Genomic DNA, 20752 nt, shown 5'->3' on the forward strand with positions numbered 1-20752 from the left:
TCGTATACATTTTTAAACATTATCATTTATTCCATCTCTTTTTAAAAATAGTTTAATGTTCATCTTAATGCTTCCGCCTCTTAATTCAAGTATTTAAATCATTTCCACTTAATGCAATTATCAGTCTGAATGGGTTAAGTCTACATTTTGCTATTTGCTTCATATTTGCCCTATCTGCTCTTACCTTCATTTTTCTTCTTTTTCTACCTCACTTTGGACTGAGTAATTTTTTATAATTACGTTTTATATTCACTTTGACTTCTTAGCTCTACTTATTTATTTTATATTTTTGTCTTTGTCTAGGGATATACATCTTTAACTTTTCATAATGTACCTTAAAATAATGTTTTAACACTTTACATTTAACATAAGAAACTTGCAAGGGTAAACCTCTAATTTTCTTTCTTATCTTTATGCTATTGTTGTCATATGTTTTACTTCTATATATTATATATCCCACAATATAATCTTACGATTTTGATTTAAATAATCAATTATTTTTTCAAAAGGAGAAAAAACTTATTTTCTGTTTTTCTATATAAATATCAATTCCAGTGCTCTTTATTCCTTTGGATACATCCAAATTTCTATTATTATTATTATTTCTAGTATTTCAGGTCTGCTGACAATGATTCTTTCAATTTTTGTTACCAAGAAGTCTCTACTTTTCCTTCATTTGTCAAAGTTATTGTTTCTGAGTATATAATCCTAAATCCTGTTTTTCAGCAATTTGATTATGTTGTCTTTTTGTAGTCACCTTATATTCATTTCTCAGGGGGTTAGTTGGACTTGAATCTGTGGGATTGCAGACTTCATCAAAGTTGGAAATTTTCCAGCCATTATATCTTTAAAATTTTGTTTGTTTGTTTTTCATCCCCATTGTCTCCTTCTGGAACTCATTATGTATGTGTTGGACCACGTGATATTTTCCCACAGCTCACTGAAATTCTGTTTATTCTTTCATTCTTCTTTTTTCTATATTCTTCATTTTTGTTAGTATCTATTGTTAGGTGTTCAAATTCACTGATTTTTTTTCTTCTGTAGTATCTAATCTGTTGTTAATCCAGTTGCTAGTCTTTTTTCATTTCAAATATGTATCTTTCATCTTTAAATTTCCTTTTGTATCTTTTTATATCTTTCATTCTCTCCTCCTTATATTCACATTTTTCATTTATCTTGAGAATATTTATTTATAATATTTATAAATATTGGTTTTTGTAAGGTAGTTTTTTGCTAATTCCATCATTTGTTTTATTTCAAGATCATGCTTACTGGTTGATTTTTTTTCCTGGTTATGAACTATATTTTCTTGCTTCTTTGCGTGACTGGTGATTTTTATTTGGATGCCAGATGTTGTACATTTTTTCATTGTTGCACATTAGATTTTGTTGTATTCCTTTAAAGAGAGTTGAACTTTATCCTGGCTATCAGGTTAGTTACTCACCGATCACTTGAATCCTTTTGATGCTTGCTTTTAAATTTTATTAGAGAAGGTCCAGAGCAGCCTTTAATCTAGGAATCACTTAGCCCTACTACTAAGGTGCTAAATACATTGAGAACACTACCCAGTGCATTACTATCTGTTCACTCTGGCTATTGGGAATATGAATTATTCCAAGCTTTCTGTGGACCCTAGGAATTTTTCAGCCTCAGGCTTTCCAATTATTTTTTCTCCAACCATGTAGAATTTCATTCCATGCATGCACAGATCAGTACTCAGCCAACGACTCAAGGGAACCCTTCTGCATATCTCTGGAATTTTCTCTCTAACTTCCTTCTTTTGGGACACATATTCTACTTGTCTTCCATAAATTCTAATTGCCTCAGCTTCTCCAAACTCTACGCTGTTTCTCAATTCAGCTATAGTTTTGGGCTTTATTTGGGTTTCCCCTCTTTGGGTTGCAGACTAGACTGCCTTTATGTTCTAACTCATTTGTTTTCCTTCTCTCAAAAATCACAGTCCTTCGCTTCCTGTTATCCAATGTTTGAAAACAGTTATTTCTTGGTTTTTATTTCTGTATGTGTTTTGTTTTTAGTTTTATAGTTTAACAGATTAAAAGAGAGGAGATAAACCAGTAAGTGCTCTAAAAACTAAGACTGTTTAAAAAGAAGGAATATTCTTTAGTGCCTAGTGCAACACAAAGGTCAAGTAAGATTAGGGCTGAACTGTGTCCATTAAATTTAAGAGCAATAAATAAGGGCATTTTTGATGTTAGTGAGAGCCATTCCAGTTGATCACATTGGACCGAGAAATACTGGAACATAATGCCCAAGTGTGGCCTGTTTGACTCCATGGTAGTACCCTATAGAGATGTAAACTATTATTTTCTACTGAGTCAGCACACATGTAGACTCTGTAACCATTCTTACCTATATGATAAAATATCTGAATACATTCGTCTAGATACACTGATCTAGAGGAAAACAAGAATATTGGTGACTGCTCAAGGAAGTGCAGATACATGACTTCAGTTAGACATGTGATTAAATTAAAAACTGGACAGGATGCTCATTTTTCTATTGCCAATAGCAATATTAAGTTTGAAGGTCCATAGAACTACATTTTTGGAAACAAAACAAAAATTTCTCAAGAGTTCCAAAGATTTTTGATGAGTATGAACAACATTTTAAGTTTCTATGACTGACATTTTGCATTTTCAACCTCAAATCCAAGCATCTGCCCCATCGCTTGACTCATGAATAAGTTGTACATAAACTTAAGAGGGTTCCATGTTATCTACAAAATCCTATGATGTGGCCAAACTCTAATGAAACTCCTGAAATTGAAGCTGATGCTTAATGTTCAGGATGTAAATCAGGATAGAATGTAGACCAAGTTATTTTTAAGCATTTGTATGTTTGATTCCATTATATTTACTTATCATTGAATAAACACTATGTTGACTGAAGTCGATCGAAATATTTTGATTACTTTGAACCACTGTTAAAAATCTAAATTTCTGAATAGCTAGACACTTCATAATTATGAATAATTACAAAAAACTTCATACAGCCCTCACAAATATTTATAAGCATGTATCCTACTATTTAAAAATCTTGGATGATTATAATCTAAATGAACAGTGATTTGAGATTTATAGCTTTCATTCCTTTGTGTCATGGATAATTTCTCTGTGCTGAGGTGTGAGCACACACATCATCTGAGCTTTTATTGAACTAGAATACAAAGCCTGCCATCTTTCACTAGCAGGGGAATAGTGCATAAATCTTCTATTGCTAAACAAACATTACATCTAATTATGATTTACATTTCATGTTGGCTATAGTACTGTCTAAACATATGGTTAATGGTCTTTTTTATTCTCTACTATAACTTCCTGAATAAACTCCCTGATTTGGAAAGGTCCCAATGTCTATCTGTACTGTTGACTAGTCTTTAAGTATTAATACTTTCGTTTTATAATAATAAATTTGTAGCAGACATTTCATATTTTAGTTAAAGTCTAAAGACAGTTATTTTAGTTAATAAAGTCTAAGACATCTATTTTAGTTAAATATCTCTATCTCATAAAACAATTTTTAAAGTTATTGCATGATTATAGTTTCCATAGCATATAATTTTCTCTTTCTGATTATGGTCAGTTTTGTTTAAATGAGTCAAGGAAAAGTTATTTAAAGGAATAAGTCAGTCATCCTTATTTTGTTTTTTTTTTTTTTTTTTGCGGTACGCGGGCCTCTCACTGTTGTGGCCTCTCCCGTTGCGGAGCACAGGCTCCGGACGCGCAGGCTCAGCGGCCATGGCTCACAGACCCAGCTGCTCCGCGGCATGTGGGATCTTCCCGGACCGGGGCACGAACCCGTGTCCCCTGCATCGGCAGGCGGACTCCCAACCACTGCGCCACCAGGGAAGCCCAGTCATCCTTATTTTGAATTCTCATTCTGCATCTGATGTTCTATAAGAACGAGTTACTTGGGGGGATTGCGGTTGTTTGTTCTATGCTTTGGAAACTATAGCCATGTTTGTAGTATAATACATAATCACATTTTAGATCTTTGAGTTTAAAATACCTTTTAGGAGCATCCCCTACTGCAGGCCTTTTTACTGGATAGCAGTGAAGACAGAAAAATACGGAACCAGAAAGACACCAAAAATAAGGCCAGGTGATATTTTAATATCAGAATCTGGGAAAATATTTCACCAAACATTTCGACAGGGAAGAGATAATAGATGGAAAGCTGGTGATTGTACATCACAGCCTGGAAAGTGTTGTCCCATAAGTTAACTGCTGGCAGGAGCAGAAGCAGGAATAGCCCTAGTAGTAGTGGGTATAGGAATTAAGCTGAGCAATGAAAGTGTGAGAAATGCAAAGTGAGATCCAGCCAGACTTGGATCTGGAAATTCGGCAAGTTGTTATGCATTTGAGTATGCCACAGAGCTGTAGATCTGAGAAGGATAATTAATAGAAAGTCACCAAAAAGAGGTCATAGACTAAGTACAAAGCCTGTATGGTGGCAAACGCAGACAGAGACAGGTGGTACTCACTTGGGGGACAGAAACCACACTAGTTGTTTAAACAGGGAAAGTAGAATATAAAGAATTGTTAACCGGTAAAAAGGATAAAAGAGGGATATAAAATGTCCTGAAGTAGTGGGTACAAAAGAGTAGCTACTACTTCCAGGGTGAGGGGTGGTGGACAGTAAAGGAACCAAGGGCTAGGGGAAGGCATCCCCCTGCCCCCCACTCCCAGCAAGGCTTAGGTTCAGACATAGTTGAAAAGAATGTGGCTACTACAGGAATGCATAGCCTGCTGGTGGTAAAACACAAACAATAATAATAATACACAAAACTTGCCAGAGTTTGTGGGCAAGTGTTGGTCTATAAAGGCTACCCATCATTGCTGGAGGTTATGGGTATGCTGGAGCTACTTAGAAGCAGCCTGTTGTGGACAGAGCTTGTGTGCAGACCTAAGCAGCCTAGGGGAGAGAGTGGCCTGATGGCATAGCTAGAATTCTTTCTGGGCCTCTGGGCTCCCATGCTAGATAATTAAATAATAATGATGGCAATAGTGATGAAGACCCAGAACCCAGAACAGAAATGTCTTTCCATCACTATGGCCTTCTAATGAATAAGCCTAATGTTCTGCTACCTGGCCAGGGAGAGGTGTCCACAGGGTCTAACTGCAATATCACAAAGTAGGGCAAGGAGGAGTGAGTTTAGAGCTCAGAGGCAGCAGAGTAATCACTGGCACAGCTGATCTGTGAAAATGATGTATTCCAAGACCTTAGATAACATTTAGAAATCCACTTGAATTTTAATTAAAATGCAAGGAACTATGAGCTGTAAATCAGAAACAGAGAGCCTTAAGCAATAAGAGACGAAGAGACATGTGGATGAGCAGCAATTGAAGATTGCTGATGAGGTGAGATAAAGAAATTATTGAAAAGAAGCTAAAAATGCAGCAGTGTAATTAAAATAAGTATTGGTGGTATATACATACAACAGAATTTTCATGGTGTAGAATGGAAAGGACAAAATGGAGAACAAATTTGAGAGGCAAATAGGGAAACGACTACAGAAAACAGTAGTATAGTATTGATTTGGCAGACAGACAAAAATGATGTACTTTAAGAATTATAAGTGATCCTGAAGAAGAATATTGATAAATTAGAACAGAAGTAAAAATCAAAAACAAATTTGAAGAAATAGCACTGAATTAAAGAGCAATTTTATTCTCAAACTGAAAGAACTCACCATGTTCCAGTAAATTAATTTTTAAAAAGACTCAAGCTTTTAAAAATTCTAGCAAAACTTGGCATCATTTTATTTTCTTTTTTAAATTTTTTATGTTTTTAATATTTTTTAACATCTTCTTTGGAATATAATTGCTTTACAATGGTATATTAGTTTCTGCTATATAAAAAAGTGAATCAGCTATATGTATACATATAACCCCCATATCTCCTCCCTCTTAAAAAAAAAAAAAAAGTAGCTGCTTAAACATGAATATCAGAAGGAAAACAAAAAGATATCTTTAATTAGTAGCTTGATCCCCTTCTGTGCTAGTTTCCTTTTCCCAGAAATACATTTTGTACTGTTTTGTTAGTTGAGTTTTAAGTGTCTCAGGAGGTGGTGGATCTGGCACTTCCTTGGCAGCATATTTCACAGCCTAATAATCTTAATAGCTTCAATACTCTGGAATGGGTTTAATCCAGTCTTATTTGTTTGTATAGGTTAAAATTTTCCAAGGACCTCTCATCACCCTAGCAATAGGAATTTTTTAATGGTCTCATCACTTTTTAATTGCTTAAACTTTTTTTTTTTTTTTTTTTTGCGGTACGCGGGCCTCTCACTGTTGTGGCCTCTCCCACTGCGGAGCACAGGCTCCGGATGCGCAGGCTCAACGGCCATGGCTCACAGGCCTAGCCGCTCCTCGGCATGTGGGATCCTCCTGGACCGGGACAGGAACCCGTGTCCCCTGCATCAGCAGGCAGACTCTCAACCACTGTGCCACCAGGGAAGCCCCTACCTTTTTTTTTTTAGTGTTTAAAATAAAAGGTTTGGAATGAGCATTAAAAAAACAATTCTAGCAAAATTTCAAATTACATATATAAAGAGAAAATCCTATGCGTATCTAGGAAGAAGAAAAAAGGTTACCAGCAAAGCACCTCAGACTGGGCTTTTCTGCAAACCTAATTCTAAAACACAACATCCTAGATATCACTTCTCCTCTAAATTCTCCCTGGCTTCCCCACATCTGGTTTGGTGCTTTTTATACGTTCTCATAGCATTTTACATTTTCCCTATTACATCATGCTTATTCCACTGTGTTATATTTATGTATTTACTTATATTTATGTACATTAGATTGTAAGGTATGTCTCTATACAATAAATGCTATAAAAATGAAATGATAAGGTAAAATGGCTTTGTCTAAATTTCAATCTTTGAAGTAAGAAGTATTTGAAGAAAACCTATACCTAACTCCTGCTCACCACAAAGACAGAGAAAACACAGTTTCTTTCTTATTCAATAGCTTTATGGTTTCTGGACACTCATATATTTTAGTAAATGCAGGAAGCAATTTTAACATTATGTTCACTGATGTTTCCCAAGCGACTGAACTAGAACAGTACAAAGCATGTAACAGACACATGATTAATATGTGCTTAATGGAAGCATAGAAACATTAGAATTAAAATTTAAAGATATTGCCCATGAAACGATGTTAATCATTGCTGTTTTTATCTCCTCCATAGCCTTGTAACTGCAGCTCGGTGGGATCCTTGGATTTCCAATGCAATATAAACACGGGGCAATGCAACTGTCGTCCCAAATTCTCTGGTGCAAAATGTACAGAGTGCAATCGAGGCCACTGGAGCTACCCTCACTGCAATCCCTGTGACTGCTTCCTGCCAGGGACTGATGACTCAACCTGTGATTTAGAGACTAAAAAATGCTCCTGTACTGATAAGACTGGGCAGTGCACTTGTAAGGTAAGTGCTGCCGAAATTCAGTAAGGAAAAACCTTACTCAGTTCTATTTCCATTGCTCAGCTTTAACTTCATTCAGTTATTTATTCCTGCATCATTAGGCCAAACAGACAGACAAATGAAAATTCATTGCCAGACACAGTTTTATTCTAGCATACAGATAAGCACTGATTTTTTTTTTTTTTTTTTTTTTTTTGCAGTACGCGGGCCTCTCGCTGTTGTGGCCTCTCCCATTGTGGAGCACAGGCTCCGGACACGCAGGCTCAGCGGCCATAGCTCACGGGCCCAGCCGCTCCGCGGCATGTGGGATCTTCCCGGACCGGGGCACGAACCCGTGTCCCCTGCATCAGCAGGTGGACTCTCAACCACTGTGCCACCAGGGAAGCCCTAGCACTGATTTTTAAGAACTGATTTTCAACCAGAACCCAACATATTTTTCTAGCTCATATAAATGATATATTTTCGACAGTAAAGTTCAGTTTGTCTTTACATATTCACTTTGCTTCAACAAGAATAATGTGGGAGAGAAAAAAAAGTTCTCTTAAGCATCATCAGAGAAAAATCACAGCTAAATGATAAGGTTGATTTAAAAAAATTTTCTCCTCAAATTAATCCGCAATCACTGTACACTGAAAAATAGATTTACTGCTGTGAAAGTTCAGTAAAACTTCATCACGTATAAGCAGTGACATTACAAACAGTGACTATATGCAAATTTCAGTCCTCATTAATATTGTTAAATGACATAGGAAAACAGCCAATTAAAAAGGGTAAGAAGGGCTTCCCTGGTGGTGCAGCGGTTAAGAATCCGCCTGCCAACACAGGGGACATGGGTTCGAGCCCTGGTCCGGGAAGATCCCACATGCCGCAGAGCAACTAAACCCGTGTGCCACAACTGCTGAGCCTGTGCTATAGAGCCCGCGAGCCACAACTACTGAGCCTGCGCTCTAGAGCCCATGAGCCACAACTACTGAAGCCCACAAGCCTAGAGCCCATGCTCTGCAACAAGAGAAGCCACCACAATGAGAAGCCCAAGCACTGCAACGAAGAGTAGCCCCCACTCGCTGCAACTAGAGAAAGCCCACGTGCAGCAACAAAGACCCAACGCAGCCAAAAATAAATAAAAATAAAATAAATTTTTTAATAAAAAAGGTTAAGAAGGATTTTTTTCTCCCTTAGATATTTCTGGAAAATCAGTCCCAGGATAAATGCAGTAAAGACTGTATCAGAAGTATCTTTACAAGAAAAAGTCTGTGCAAAGAGAGTCAGAGGAAACAGAAAGATGAAATCTAGGGAGTGGTTGTTAAGAGTCTTGAGAATTTAGGAAAATGGAAGGTTCTGCCATTGAAGTCCTAGACAAAGCACAAAGTATGATGCTGCATTATTACATATTATAATTATGATTATACATTATACTTAATACATGCTATATGTGTGTATATACAGTAAATAATAATTATATAAATCTATATTTTAACATATTGCCTGTTTTTTACAGCTTTGCATCACACCACTGTCTAGGAATCAATGTTTTTATTTTGCTTTCAAAATTCTCATGACTCTTTCATATTCCTCACAGTGGAATAATGGGAAATGTGCTGCCTAAATTTAAAAAACAATATACAATATCCTTAGTAATGCATGCATTTATAAATAAAGCATTTTTTTAGACCCATGCCATGCTAACAAAGAGATTAACTGCATATGCTATTTGGGACGTGAGTCTGATATTCAGCATTCTTTTATTTTTTGTTTCATTGTCTTTAAAATGTGCTCCTGTTATTCATTCTTGAGTTTATTGCTCTCACCATGTCACCGTATGGACTCTGGGAATCTCTCATCTTTCTTCAGGTGAATGTGGAAGGCGTCCGCTGTGACAGGTGCCGGCTTGGCAAATTCGGACTTGAGGCCAAGAACCCACTTGGCTGCAGCAGCTGCTATTGCTTCGGCGCCACTACTCAGTGCTCTGAAGCAAAAGGACTGATCCATACGTGGGTGAGTAAGGAACTGCTGAGCCATGTAATGGTATAATGTTAGTTCCTGCTGGCGTCTTTTAGCCAGGCACTGAGGGGTAGGAGGAAATGGCAAAACATTTAAGTAACCTTTTCCCCTGCGCACGTTTAGAACGGGTAGAGGGGCCATGTGCCATTAGACAGTTGGAGTAAATATCGTTTTTATCCTGCCTTTAAAAGAGTTCATTTATTGCGGACGAGGAAATAGATGCCGAGTGAAAAAGGAAAACATTATAAGGGAAATGTTATGTTTGGGGATGGGAAGAAGCTGCCCTCTGAAGAGCAAGGGCACCAGAGCGGGAAGATAGATGTGTGTTCATGCAGTAATGAAAACCAGAACTTGCGCATTTAGTCCAACCAGGCTTAGAGAATCATCACTCTTTAGGGTGGAAAAAAGTTCATTTTTGCCTTAATTTTCCTTTAAGTCTTCCTACTTTTAAACTCTACTTATTGTTAGTGTAAAAGACCAGTTTTCACAGATGTTGTGGATTTCACTATGCAAACAAGTCAGAAGGGTTTATGCCCTCTCCTACCTGTTCATTGTGCACGAGTTCTGTTTCTCATGAGAACACTTCATCAGAAGGGGATGGGGCTGCAGAGAGACATGCAGTCTATCACTCTTTTTTTTTTTAACATCTTTATTAGAGTATAATTGCTTTACAATGGTGTGTTAGTTTCTGCTTTCTAACAAAGTAAATCAGCTATACATATACATATATCCCCATATCTCCTCTCTCTTGTATCTCCCTCCCACCCTCCCTATCCCACCCCTCTAGGTGGTCACAGAGCACCAAGCGTATCTCCCTGTGCTATGCGGCTGCTTCCCACTGTCTATTTTACATTTGGTAGTATATATAAGTCCATGCCACGCTCTCACTTCGTCCCAGCTTCCCTGTGTCCTCAAGTCCATTCTCTACGTCTGCGTCTTTATTCCTGCCCTGCCCCTAGGTTCTTCAGAACCACTTTTTTTTTTTAGATTCCATATATATGTGTTAGCATATGGTATTTGTTTTTCTCTTTCTGACTTACTTCACTCTGTGTGACAGACTCTTGGTCCATCCACGTCACTACAAATAACTCAATTTCATTTCTTTCTATGACTGAGTAATATTCCATTGTATATATGTGCCACATCTTCTTCATCCATTCATCTGTCGATGGACACCTAGGTTGCCTCCATGTCCTGCCTATTGTAAATAAAGCCTCAGTGAACATTGTGGTATATGACTCTTTTTGAATTATGGTTTTTTCAGGGCATATGCCCAGTAGTGGGATTGATGGGTCGTACGGTAATTCTGTTTTTAGTTTTTTAAGGAACCTCCATACTGTTCTCCATAGTGGCTGTATCAATTTACATTCCCAGCAACAGTGCAAGAGGGTTCCCTTTTCTCCACACCCTCTCGAGCATTTATTGTTTGTAGATTTTTTGATGATGGCCATTCTGACTGGTGTGAGGTAGTATCTCATTGTAGTTTTGATTTGCATTTCTCTAATGATTAGTGATGTTGAGCATTCTTTCATGTGTTTGTTGGCAAGCTGTGTGTCTTCTTTGCAGAAATGTCCCTTTAGGTCTTCTTCCCATTTTTGGATTGGGTTGTTTGTTTTTCTGATATTGAGTTGCATGAGCTGCTTGTAAATTTTGGAGGTTAAGTTTAAAGGAGGCCTCCAAAGACTTAAACTCAGCCCCTGCTGTGTTTTGATCCCATGCAGGTGACTCTGAAGCCTGAGCAGACCATTCTGCCCCTGGTGGATGAGGCGCTGCAGCACACAACTACCAGAGGCATCATTTTTCAACATCCAGAGATTGTTGCACACATGGATCTGGTGAGACAAGATCTCCATTTGGAACCTTTTTATTGGAAACTTCCAGAACAATTTGAAGGAAAGAAGGTAAGGACAAGAACTTTGAAGTCACATGAGAACAAAATAAAATGTTTTTAGAATAATGCTATTTGGAGATTTATCTAACTCATCATTCCTCATTCTGTTTTATCAGTTGATGGCCTATGGGGGCAAACTCAAGTACACAATCTATTTTGAGGCTCGGGAAGAGACAGGTTTCTCTACGTATAACCCACAAGTTATCATTCGAGGTGGGACTCCTAGTCATGTGAGAATTATCATCAGGCATATGGCTGCTCCTCTAATTGGCCAGTTGACAAGACATGAAATTGAAATGACAGAGGTAAGGTGGTTACTTGTTGGGTGCCAGGATGCCAACGGATTTGCACTCGGTTTCGGCAAAGTGGTTTCTTTTCTTGTTAACAGAAAAAATGGAAATATTATGGTGATGATCCTCGAATCAGTAGAACTGTGACCCGTGAAGACTTCTTGGATGTACTATATGATATCCATTATATTCTTATCAAGGCTACCTATGGAAATATCATGAGACAAAGCAGGTAAACTATAATGAATATAAGTTAATTTCTTATTCTAGAGTCTATAAGAGAGATCAGTAAGACATCAGACAAGAAAGATTTAAAAGTTTGGTTTGGGAGTGTGATGATAGAAGACTAGTCAAGGATGGTGTCCAGGTCATCTGGTGGAAATTACTGCCATTCCCCCCAAAAGGGAAACAGAATCAGAAGCAAGATTAAGGGGAAAAATTGAATTGATCTCTGACATGGTGAATTTTAGATGTCAGGCAGAAGTTCAGGAGAAGGTGTCCTACAGGGTAGAGAGAATTCACTGCTGTGCTATAAATAGGTTGCAAGATTGCTGAGAAGGTATCCTCCTTCAACCGTCAGGGGAACCAGGCAGGGCCAAGTTGGTCCTGTCTCTCCCAACCATATGCATTCTCATCTGTTCACCCCAGTGTGCCATACTATATTGCCATTTTCCCTGTGCCTTATGATGTGAAAAGACTGGGAATCACATTGAATAGGAAAGTACACGGAACAAGAACAAGAATGAATGTCATGAAAGCCAAAGGATGAGAATACTATAAGGGAGTAGGTATGGTTTTTTCGTATGACCCAAAGAGGACAATTAAAAGGAGGCTGTTTGAAACTGGCACCTAGGATCACACTGGTGACATTCATAATACCAGTTTTAGTGAAGTTCTGGGGCAGAAATAGTCTCAAGGTTTTGAGGAATGAATGGGATGCAATGAACCTAATATTATGAATGTAGACTATTGTTCTCCATGAACAAAATCATAAAAAGGGAGGAATGAGGTCGTGTCAAAAGTCAAGGGAGGATTGTTTAATCAGAGAGAGAAGTAAGCATGTTTATATACCATGGAACTGGGGAAGGGGAGGAATTAGTAGCAAGATATAAATTTTAAAATGATAGAATAAGGAGAAAATAAACAATGAAGAAGCCAGGATTCTTCAACATCATGAGTATACATGAGTATACTTGAGGTCATGTGCCTCAAGTATAAGGGAAAACTTATCTAATGAGATAAAATGAGGAACTGCACAGATGTAGCTAAATGTATGCCATGGAGGCAGAAAGTTGAGTTGAGTTCATACACATAGTCTCAACTTCTCTGGCATATTAGCTTCTCTGTTGTGTCTATAAGGATATGAAATCAATAGATGTTTAAAAATAATCTTATATAACAAAATAGTAGATCAGTGCAGGACAACAAAAGAAAACAAAATTATGAACCCTCTCATTGACAAACCAATGAATATCAAAATACCATGTTTCACTTCTTCCCAGCATGGACTTAACATATACTACCATGGACTTATATATACTACTACGTAACATAGATAGCTAGTGGGAAGCAGCCGCATAGCACAGGGAGATCAGCTCGGTGCTCTGTGACCACCTAGAGGGGTGGGATAGGGAGGGTGGGAGGGAGATACAAGAGGGAGGAGACATGGGGATATATGTATATGTATAGCTGATTCACTTTGTTATAAAGCAGAAAAGCACCGTTGTAAAGCAATTATACTCCAATAAAGATGTTTAAAAAAATAAAATTAAAAATAAAGAAAAGAAAATAAAATACCTTAAAAAAATACCATGTTTCAAATGTTTACACTGTTAAACATGTAGCAGAAAATCCTTTCTTTGTTGCAGAAGATCCATATTGCTCTTCTGATTGTACCAAAAGTAGGGACCAAATCAAGGACCAAAATTTACTTTTAAGTCTATATTGTTTTGATTTGTTTTTCATATTTCTCATTTCTAACAGGAGATTCTTTGTTTTGTTTTTTACAGTAGGTCCTTGTTGGTTATCTATTTTAAATAATAGCAGTGTGTACATGTCAATCCCAAATCCCAATTATGAAGTAATTTAAAAAAACATATACCAAAATATCTTGTCAGTTATATTGTTAATTATTTTAGAATTTCAAATGTAACTTAGATGACAGAAGCCAAAGCAGGTTTGCATGTCCTAGAAGACAGCAGGTGACTTTGTGAGTGTGAAAATATGTTATTTTGAAATTGTTCTATGCTTCAGTAAAAAAGTTTGGTCATACGCAGAACATTTTGTTAGTGGATCTGGTAGAAACAGTGTTGTCATGCATTTTTCATTACGCTTTCTTTGCCTCTCTCACACCGATTCCACCTTTCTTTGCTGTAAGGTTGCTTTTTTTCCCCGTAAGTCTCTTTCTCTTATCACTTTATTTCATATAGCTCACTAAATAATATCCTTTGGCTTCGGAGTTCCTTTTTTTAAACACTAGAGTAAGTAAATACTTCACTTTTTCTAGGCTCAATAAAAACTAGAGTGAACATCTAGTAACGATAAAAACAAATAAAGCAGTGTATCAGCACTTGATTTTGTAAGACAGTGGAATTTTGACAAAGGTCAGAGATATGTTTGAGTCTTCCTCTCAAAGCAGTTAACACATAACGCTGCATCTTTATTCAGTTACAAATTTAAATAGTCTCAGAAGCAGAGAGTTTGTTATACATGTGGTTTGAGGTTCTGACTTTGTACATATTACAATGCTGAAATTTTCTTTTTTCTTTGCTTTTGTCCTGTCTTACATTTATTTGAAGAACTTAACGACTTTGTTTTTCAGTATTCATTTAAATAGATGCCTGAGTTTGGCCAAATCCCTGATTCAAGCAAAACAGTTCCTCTCTGATTCCCTGAGGAAAAATAATGATGTGTTGCAGAAATGTCTGTTGCTAACACCATTCAGGTTTCACTTGGTTTTTAAATACTCACTAGTCTGTTGTGTGCATGCACGTGCCAGAGAAGGGAAGGTGATGCTAGAAACTCCTCAGGTTATAAAATACCATGAGATACTAGCAGAGATGACTTTGCAACAAACACCGAGTTACCTTCCTACTCCGTCAGAGAACCCAGAGTCTTTCTTGTAGGAGGGGAGTGGTTTATTTACAGATCACAACTGCTGTGCGTCCTATAATGAGGGGAGCATGAAATCTGAATTTTAACTGAACATGTGTTTCATAAAGGCTGGCTGGTCTTCAGATTGTAGATTACAATGGGAGCCAAGTCAGAATGCGCCTTCATAATTCAGTGTCAATAAAACCTACCTATGCTTGTTATAAAGTTTATGATTCAAGCTCCTTAAGCTCTTAGAGGTGTGTTTTAGTGAAGCAAAACTATTCATTGTCTCGTTTAAAAGTTTATTTGCAAAAAAAAAAGTTTATTTGCAGAACATTTCATGTTACCAGTTAGTCATGAAATAGTGTGAGTTTATGGACTGTGTATATTTTTTAATGTATAATTTCAAATTATTACAAAGGGTATCAACATTTTTATTGTGAATAATTTTTTTCAATTATGAGGACCTTTCCGCCAATAGGAAGGGTGGGTTAAGTTACTTGAAGGATTTATTCAATAAAGTTAACAAAAGACTAATTTGAGAGGTTCTTTATCCTCAGAAAGTTATCAATATTACTAGCTTATGCTCAGTCGTTTCCTAGATGGTTTTCTAATGTTCTTGAAAGGACGTTCAGAGATTCAAGAGCAAGAAATTGGGACTGGTTGCAAATTAAAAGCAATTTCACTAGTAACGACTGGAGATTTTCCAACAGGGAATGACCTTGGATTGTCTGTTTGAAAGAATGAAAATGTCTAACTAATTGGCCATGTCTACCTGAAGCCACTCACATTTTTAAAAGTGGGAGGAAAACTCTTTATAATAACTTCTCAATAGGACATCAGACATCTAATTTCCTAAATGCTTTATGATTTATGTGAATATTTTGCTAATGTGTAATCTCACCCTTTGAGGAAGCGAAGATGCTGAAATAAAATGTGGCACACGGAGCCCCTAGAATTTAGCAGCTTCAAAACAATAGAACAAGTTTGTGGTTGTTGACAAAACCTTGAGAAGACCCTTCTTTCAGGATTGAGTGTTTGCTGGGTAAGCTTAATTTACTGGTACCCCCATCTAAGAATTTGCTCGCTGTTCCAGGATTTCTGAAATCTCAATGGAGGTAGCTGAACCAGGACGCATCACAGCAATGACTCCTCCAGCTCACTTGATAGAAAGATGTGATTGTCCCCCGGGCTATTCTGGCTTGTCCTGTGAGGTAAGCTGGATCCAACTAACCTTCTCAAGTCCCACTCAACCAGCCAAATGGAAATACTCCCAGGACCACCTTTACCACAGTCAGTTTTACTTTCAGGCATACCCTCAACCTATTTTATCTGATCTTCCACTCACAGTATGAGACGCAGTAAGAAGAGGATGATGTTATTGCTCCCTAGAAGTAGGAATCACAACTCAAGGGGAATATCTAATAAAAATTAAAAGATTTGTAAAAATATGAAACAGTCAGGAGATAAGAATGTTTTCTTAAGGCCCCTTTATTGTATCTGATCTGTTTTCTTGGCACCTTTTCTGAACAGAGACATTTAAACTGCAGTGATTATGAGACAAGATTGTATTGGGATTTGAAAGATTGTTTTTATATAGAACATGACAAAACTTAGGCAGTAAATATCAGACTGTTCCCTTTAACATAGACTTCTCAGAAGGACATAAATTGTTCCAATAGTGCCGCTGTCACTCAGTCATTATATTTTTAAAACTGCATTTTTTACTTTCTAGTATATTCCTTTGACTATATTCAGAATTGGTAGATTTTCTAGATCTTTATTTTGTGGAACCAATTTAAATTTTACAAATATTAAGTCTTTTTTTTTTTTTTTTTAACATCTTTATTGGGGTATAATTACTTTACAATGGTGTGTTAGTTTCTGCTTTATAACAAAGTGAATCAGTTATACATATACATATGTTCCCATATCTCTTCCCTCTTGCGTCTCCCTCCCTCCCACCCTCCCTATCCCACCCCTCCAGGCTGTCACAGAGCACCGAGCCAATATCCCTGTGCCATGCGGCTGCTTCCCACTAGCTATCTACCTTACTACGTTTGTTAGTGTGTATATGTCCATGACTCTCTCTCGCCCCGTCACAGCTCACCCTTCCCCCTCCCCATAACCTCAAGTCCGTTCTCTAGGAGGTCTGCGTCTTTATTCCTGCCTTACCCCTAGGTTCTTCATGACATTTTTTTTTTTCTTAAATTCCATATATATGTGTTAGCATACTGTATTTGTCTTTTTCTTTCTGACTTACTTCACTGTGTATGACAGACTCTAGGTCTATCCACCTCATTACAAATAGCTCAATTTCGTTTCTTTTTATGGCTGAGTAATATTCCATTGTATATATGTGCCACATCTTCTTTATCCATTCATCCGATGATGGGCACTTAGGTTGTTTCCATCTCCGGGCTATTGTAAATAGAGCTGCGATGAACATTTTGGTACATGACTCTTTTTGAATTTCGGTTTTCTCAGGGTATATGCCCAGTAGTGGGATTGCTGGGTCATATGGTAGTTCTATTTGTAGTTTTTTAAGGAACCTCCATACTGTTCTCCATAGTGGCTGAACCAATTCACATTCCCACCAGCAGTGCAAGAGGGTTCCCTTTTCTCCACACCCTCTCCAGCATTTATTGTTTCTAGATTTATTGATGATGGCCATTCTGACTGGTGTGAGATGATATCTCATTGTAGTTTTGATTTGCATTTCTCTAATGATTAATGATGTTGAGCATTCTTTCATGTGTTTGTTGGCAGTCTGTATATCTTCTTTGGAGAAATGTCTATTTAGGTCTTCTGCCCATTTTTGGATTGGGTTGTTTGTTTTTTTGTTGTTGAGCTGCATGAGCTGCTTGTAAATTTTGGAGATTAATCCTTTGTCAGTTGCTTCATTTGCAAATATTTTCTCCCATTCTGAGGGTTGTCTTTTGGTCTTGTTTATGGTTTCCTTTGCTGTGCAAAAGCTTTGAAGCTTCATTAGGTCCCATTTGTTTATTTTTGTTTTTATTTCCATTACTCTAGGGGGTGGGTCAGAAAGAATCTTGCTGTGATTTATGTCATAGAGTGTTCTGCCTATGTTTTCCTCTAAGAGTTTGATAGTTTCTGGCCTTATATTTAGGTCTTTAATCCATTTTGAGCTTATTTTTGTGTATGGTGTTAGGGAGTGTTCTAATTTCATTCTTTTACATGTACCTGTCCAGTTTTCCCAGCACCATTTATTGAAGAGGCTGTCCTTTTTCCACTGTACATTCCTGCCACCTTTATCAAAGATAAGGTGTCCATATGTGCATGGGTTTATCTCTGGGCTTTCTATCCTGTTCCATTGATCTATCTTTCTGTTTTTGTGCCAGTACCACACTGTCTTGATAACTGTAGCTTTGTAGTATAGTCTGAAGTCAGGGAGCCTGATTCCTCCAGTTCCTCTTTTTGTTCTCAAGATTGCTTTGGCTATTCGGGGTCTTTTGTGTTTCCATACAAATTGCGAAATTTTTTGTTCTAGTTCTGTGAAAAATGCCAATGGTAGTTTGATAGGGATTGCATTGAATCTATAGATTGCTTTGGGTAGTAGAGTCATTTTCACAATGTTGATTCTTCCAATCCAAGAACATGGTATATGTCTCCATCTATTTGTATCATCTTTAATTTCTTTCATCAGTGTCTTATAGTTTTCTGCATACAGGTCTTTTGTCTCCTTAGGTAGGTTTATTCCTAGATATTTTATTCTTTTTGTTGCAATGGTAAATGGGAGTGTTTTCTTGATTTCACTTTCAGATTTTTCATCATTAGTATATAGGAATGCCAGAGATTTCTGTGCATTAATTTTGTATCCTGCTACTTTACCAAATTCATTGATTAGCTCTAGTAGTTTTCTGGTAGCATCTTTAGGATTCTCTATGTATAGGATCATGTCATCTGCAAACAGTGACAGCTTTACTTCTTCTTTTCCGATTTGGATTCCTTTTATTTCCTTCTCTTCTCTGATTGCTGTGGCTAAAACTTCCAAAACTATGTTGAATAAGAGTGGTGAGAGTGGGCACCCTTGTCTTGTTCCTGATCTTAGTGGAAATGCTTTCAGTTTTTCACCATTGAGGATGATGTTTGCTGTGGGCTTGTCGTATATGGCCTTTATTATGTTGAGGAAAGTTCCCTCTATGCCTACTTTCTGCAGGGTTTTTATCATAAATGGGTGTTGAATTTTGTCAAAAGCTTTCTCTGCATCTATTGAGATGATCATATGGTTTTTCTCCTTCAGTTTGTTAATATGGTTTATCACATTGATAGATTTGCGTATATTGAAGAATCCTTGCATTCCTGGAACAAACCCCACCTGATCATGGTGTATGATCCTTTTAATGTGCTGTTGGATTCTGTTTGCTAGTATTTTGTTGAGGATTTTTGCATCTATGTTCATCAGTGATATTGGTCTGTAGTTTTCTTTCTTTGTGACATCCTTGCCTGGTTTTGGTATCAAGGTGATGGTGGCCTCGTAGAATGAGTTTGGGAGTGTTCCTCCCTCTGCTATATTTTGGAAGAGTTTGAGAAGGATAGGTGTTAGCTCTTCTCTAAATGTTTGATAGAATTCGCCTGTGAAGCCATCTGGTCCTGGGCTTTTCTTTGTTGGAAGATTTTTAATCACAGTTTCAATTTCAGTGCTTGTGATTGGTCTGTTCATATTTTCTATTTCTTCCTGATTCAGTCTTGGCAGGTTGTGCATTTCTAAGAATTTGTCCATTTCTTCCAGATTGTCCATTTTATTGGCATAGAGTTGCTTGTAGTAATCTCTCATGATCTCTTTTATTTCTGCAGTGTCAGTTGTTACCTCTCCTTTTTCATTTCTAATTCTATTGATTTGAGTCTTCTCCCTTTTTTTCTTGATAAGTCTGGCTAGTGGTTTATCTATTTTGTTTATCTTCTCAAAGAACCAGCTTTTAGTTTCATTGATCTTTGCTATTGTTTCCTTCATTTCTTTTTCATTTATTTCTGATCTGATTTTTATGATTTCTTTCCTTCTGCTAGCTTTGGGGTTTTTTTGTTCTTCTTCCTCTAATTGCTTGAGGTGCAAGGTTAGGTTGTTTATTCTAGATGTTTCCTGCTTCTTAAGGTGGGCTTGTATTGCTATAAACTTCCCCCTTAGAACTGCTTTTGCTGCATCCCACAGGTTTTGGGTCGTTGTGTCTCCATTGTCATTTGTTTCTAGGTATTTTTTGATTTCCTCTTTGATTTCTTCAGTGATCACTTCATTATTAAGTAGTGTATTGTTTAGCCTCCATGTGTTTGTATTTTTTACAGATCTTTTCCTGTAATTGATATCTAGTCTCATGGCGTTGTGGTCAGAAAAGATACTTGATACAATTTCAATTTTCTTAAATTTGCCAAGGCTTGATTTGTGACCCAAGATATGATCTATCCTGGAGAATGTTCCGTGAGCACTTGAGAAAAATGTGTATTCTGTTGTTTTTGGATGGAGTGTCCTATAAATATCAATTAAGTCCATCTTGTTTAATGTATCATTTAAAGCTTGTGTTTCCTTATTTATTTTCATTTTGGATGATCTGTCCATGGGTGAAAGTGGGGTGTTTAAGTCCCCTACTATGAATGTGTTACTGTCAATTTCCCCTTTTATGGCTGTTAGTATTTGCCTTATGTATTGAGGTGCTCCTATGTTGGGTGCATAAATATTTACAATTGTTATATCTTCTTCTTGGATCGATCCCTTGATCATTATGTAGTGTCCTTCTTTGTCTCTTTTAATAGTCCTTATTTTAAAGTCTATTTTGTCTGATATGAGAATTGCTACTCCAGCTTTCTTTTGGTTTCCATTTGCATGGAATATCTTTTTCCATCCCCTTACTTTTAGTCTGTATGTGTCTCTAGGTCTGAAGTGGGTCTCTTGTAGACAGCATATGTAAGGGTCTTGTTTTTGTATCCATTCAGCTAATCTGTGTCTTTTGGTGGGAGCATTTAGTCCATTTACATTTAAGGTAATTATCGATATGTATGTTCCTATTCCCAT

At 37.1% G+C, this 20752-nt stretch overlaps 1 protein-coding gene across 1 annotated transcript in view; it reads left to right on the top strand.

Moving 5' to 3' along the window:
• Positions 1-20752, top strand: part of LAMA2 (laminin subunit alpha 2) — a 606337-nt gene that overhangs the window by 397832 nt on the left and 187753 nt on the right. Inside the window, exons 23-28 of the mRNA XM_073789582.1 lie at positions 7219-7455; positions 9304-9447; positions 11175-11354; positions 11461-11649; positions 11733-11866; positions 15824-15941. Of these exons, the coding sequence (XP_073645683.1) occupies positions 7219-7455; positions 9304-9447; positions 11175-11354; positions 11461-11649; positions 11733-11866; positions 15824-15941 (1002 nt within the window). The remainder of the gene's footprint in view (positions 1-7218; positions 7456-9303; positions 9448-11174; positions 11355-11460; positions 11650-11732; positions 11867-15823; positions 15942-20752) is intronic.

The sequence above is a fragment of the Tursiops truncatus genome, chromosome 12 (genome assembly GCF_011762595.2).
Source record: "Tursiops truncatus isolate mTurTru1 chromosome 12, mTurTru1.mat.Y, whole genome shotgun sequence".
Lineage (NCBI taxonomy): Eukaryota > Metazoa > Chordata > Mammalia > Artiodactyla > Delphinidae > Tursiops > Tursiops truncatus.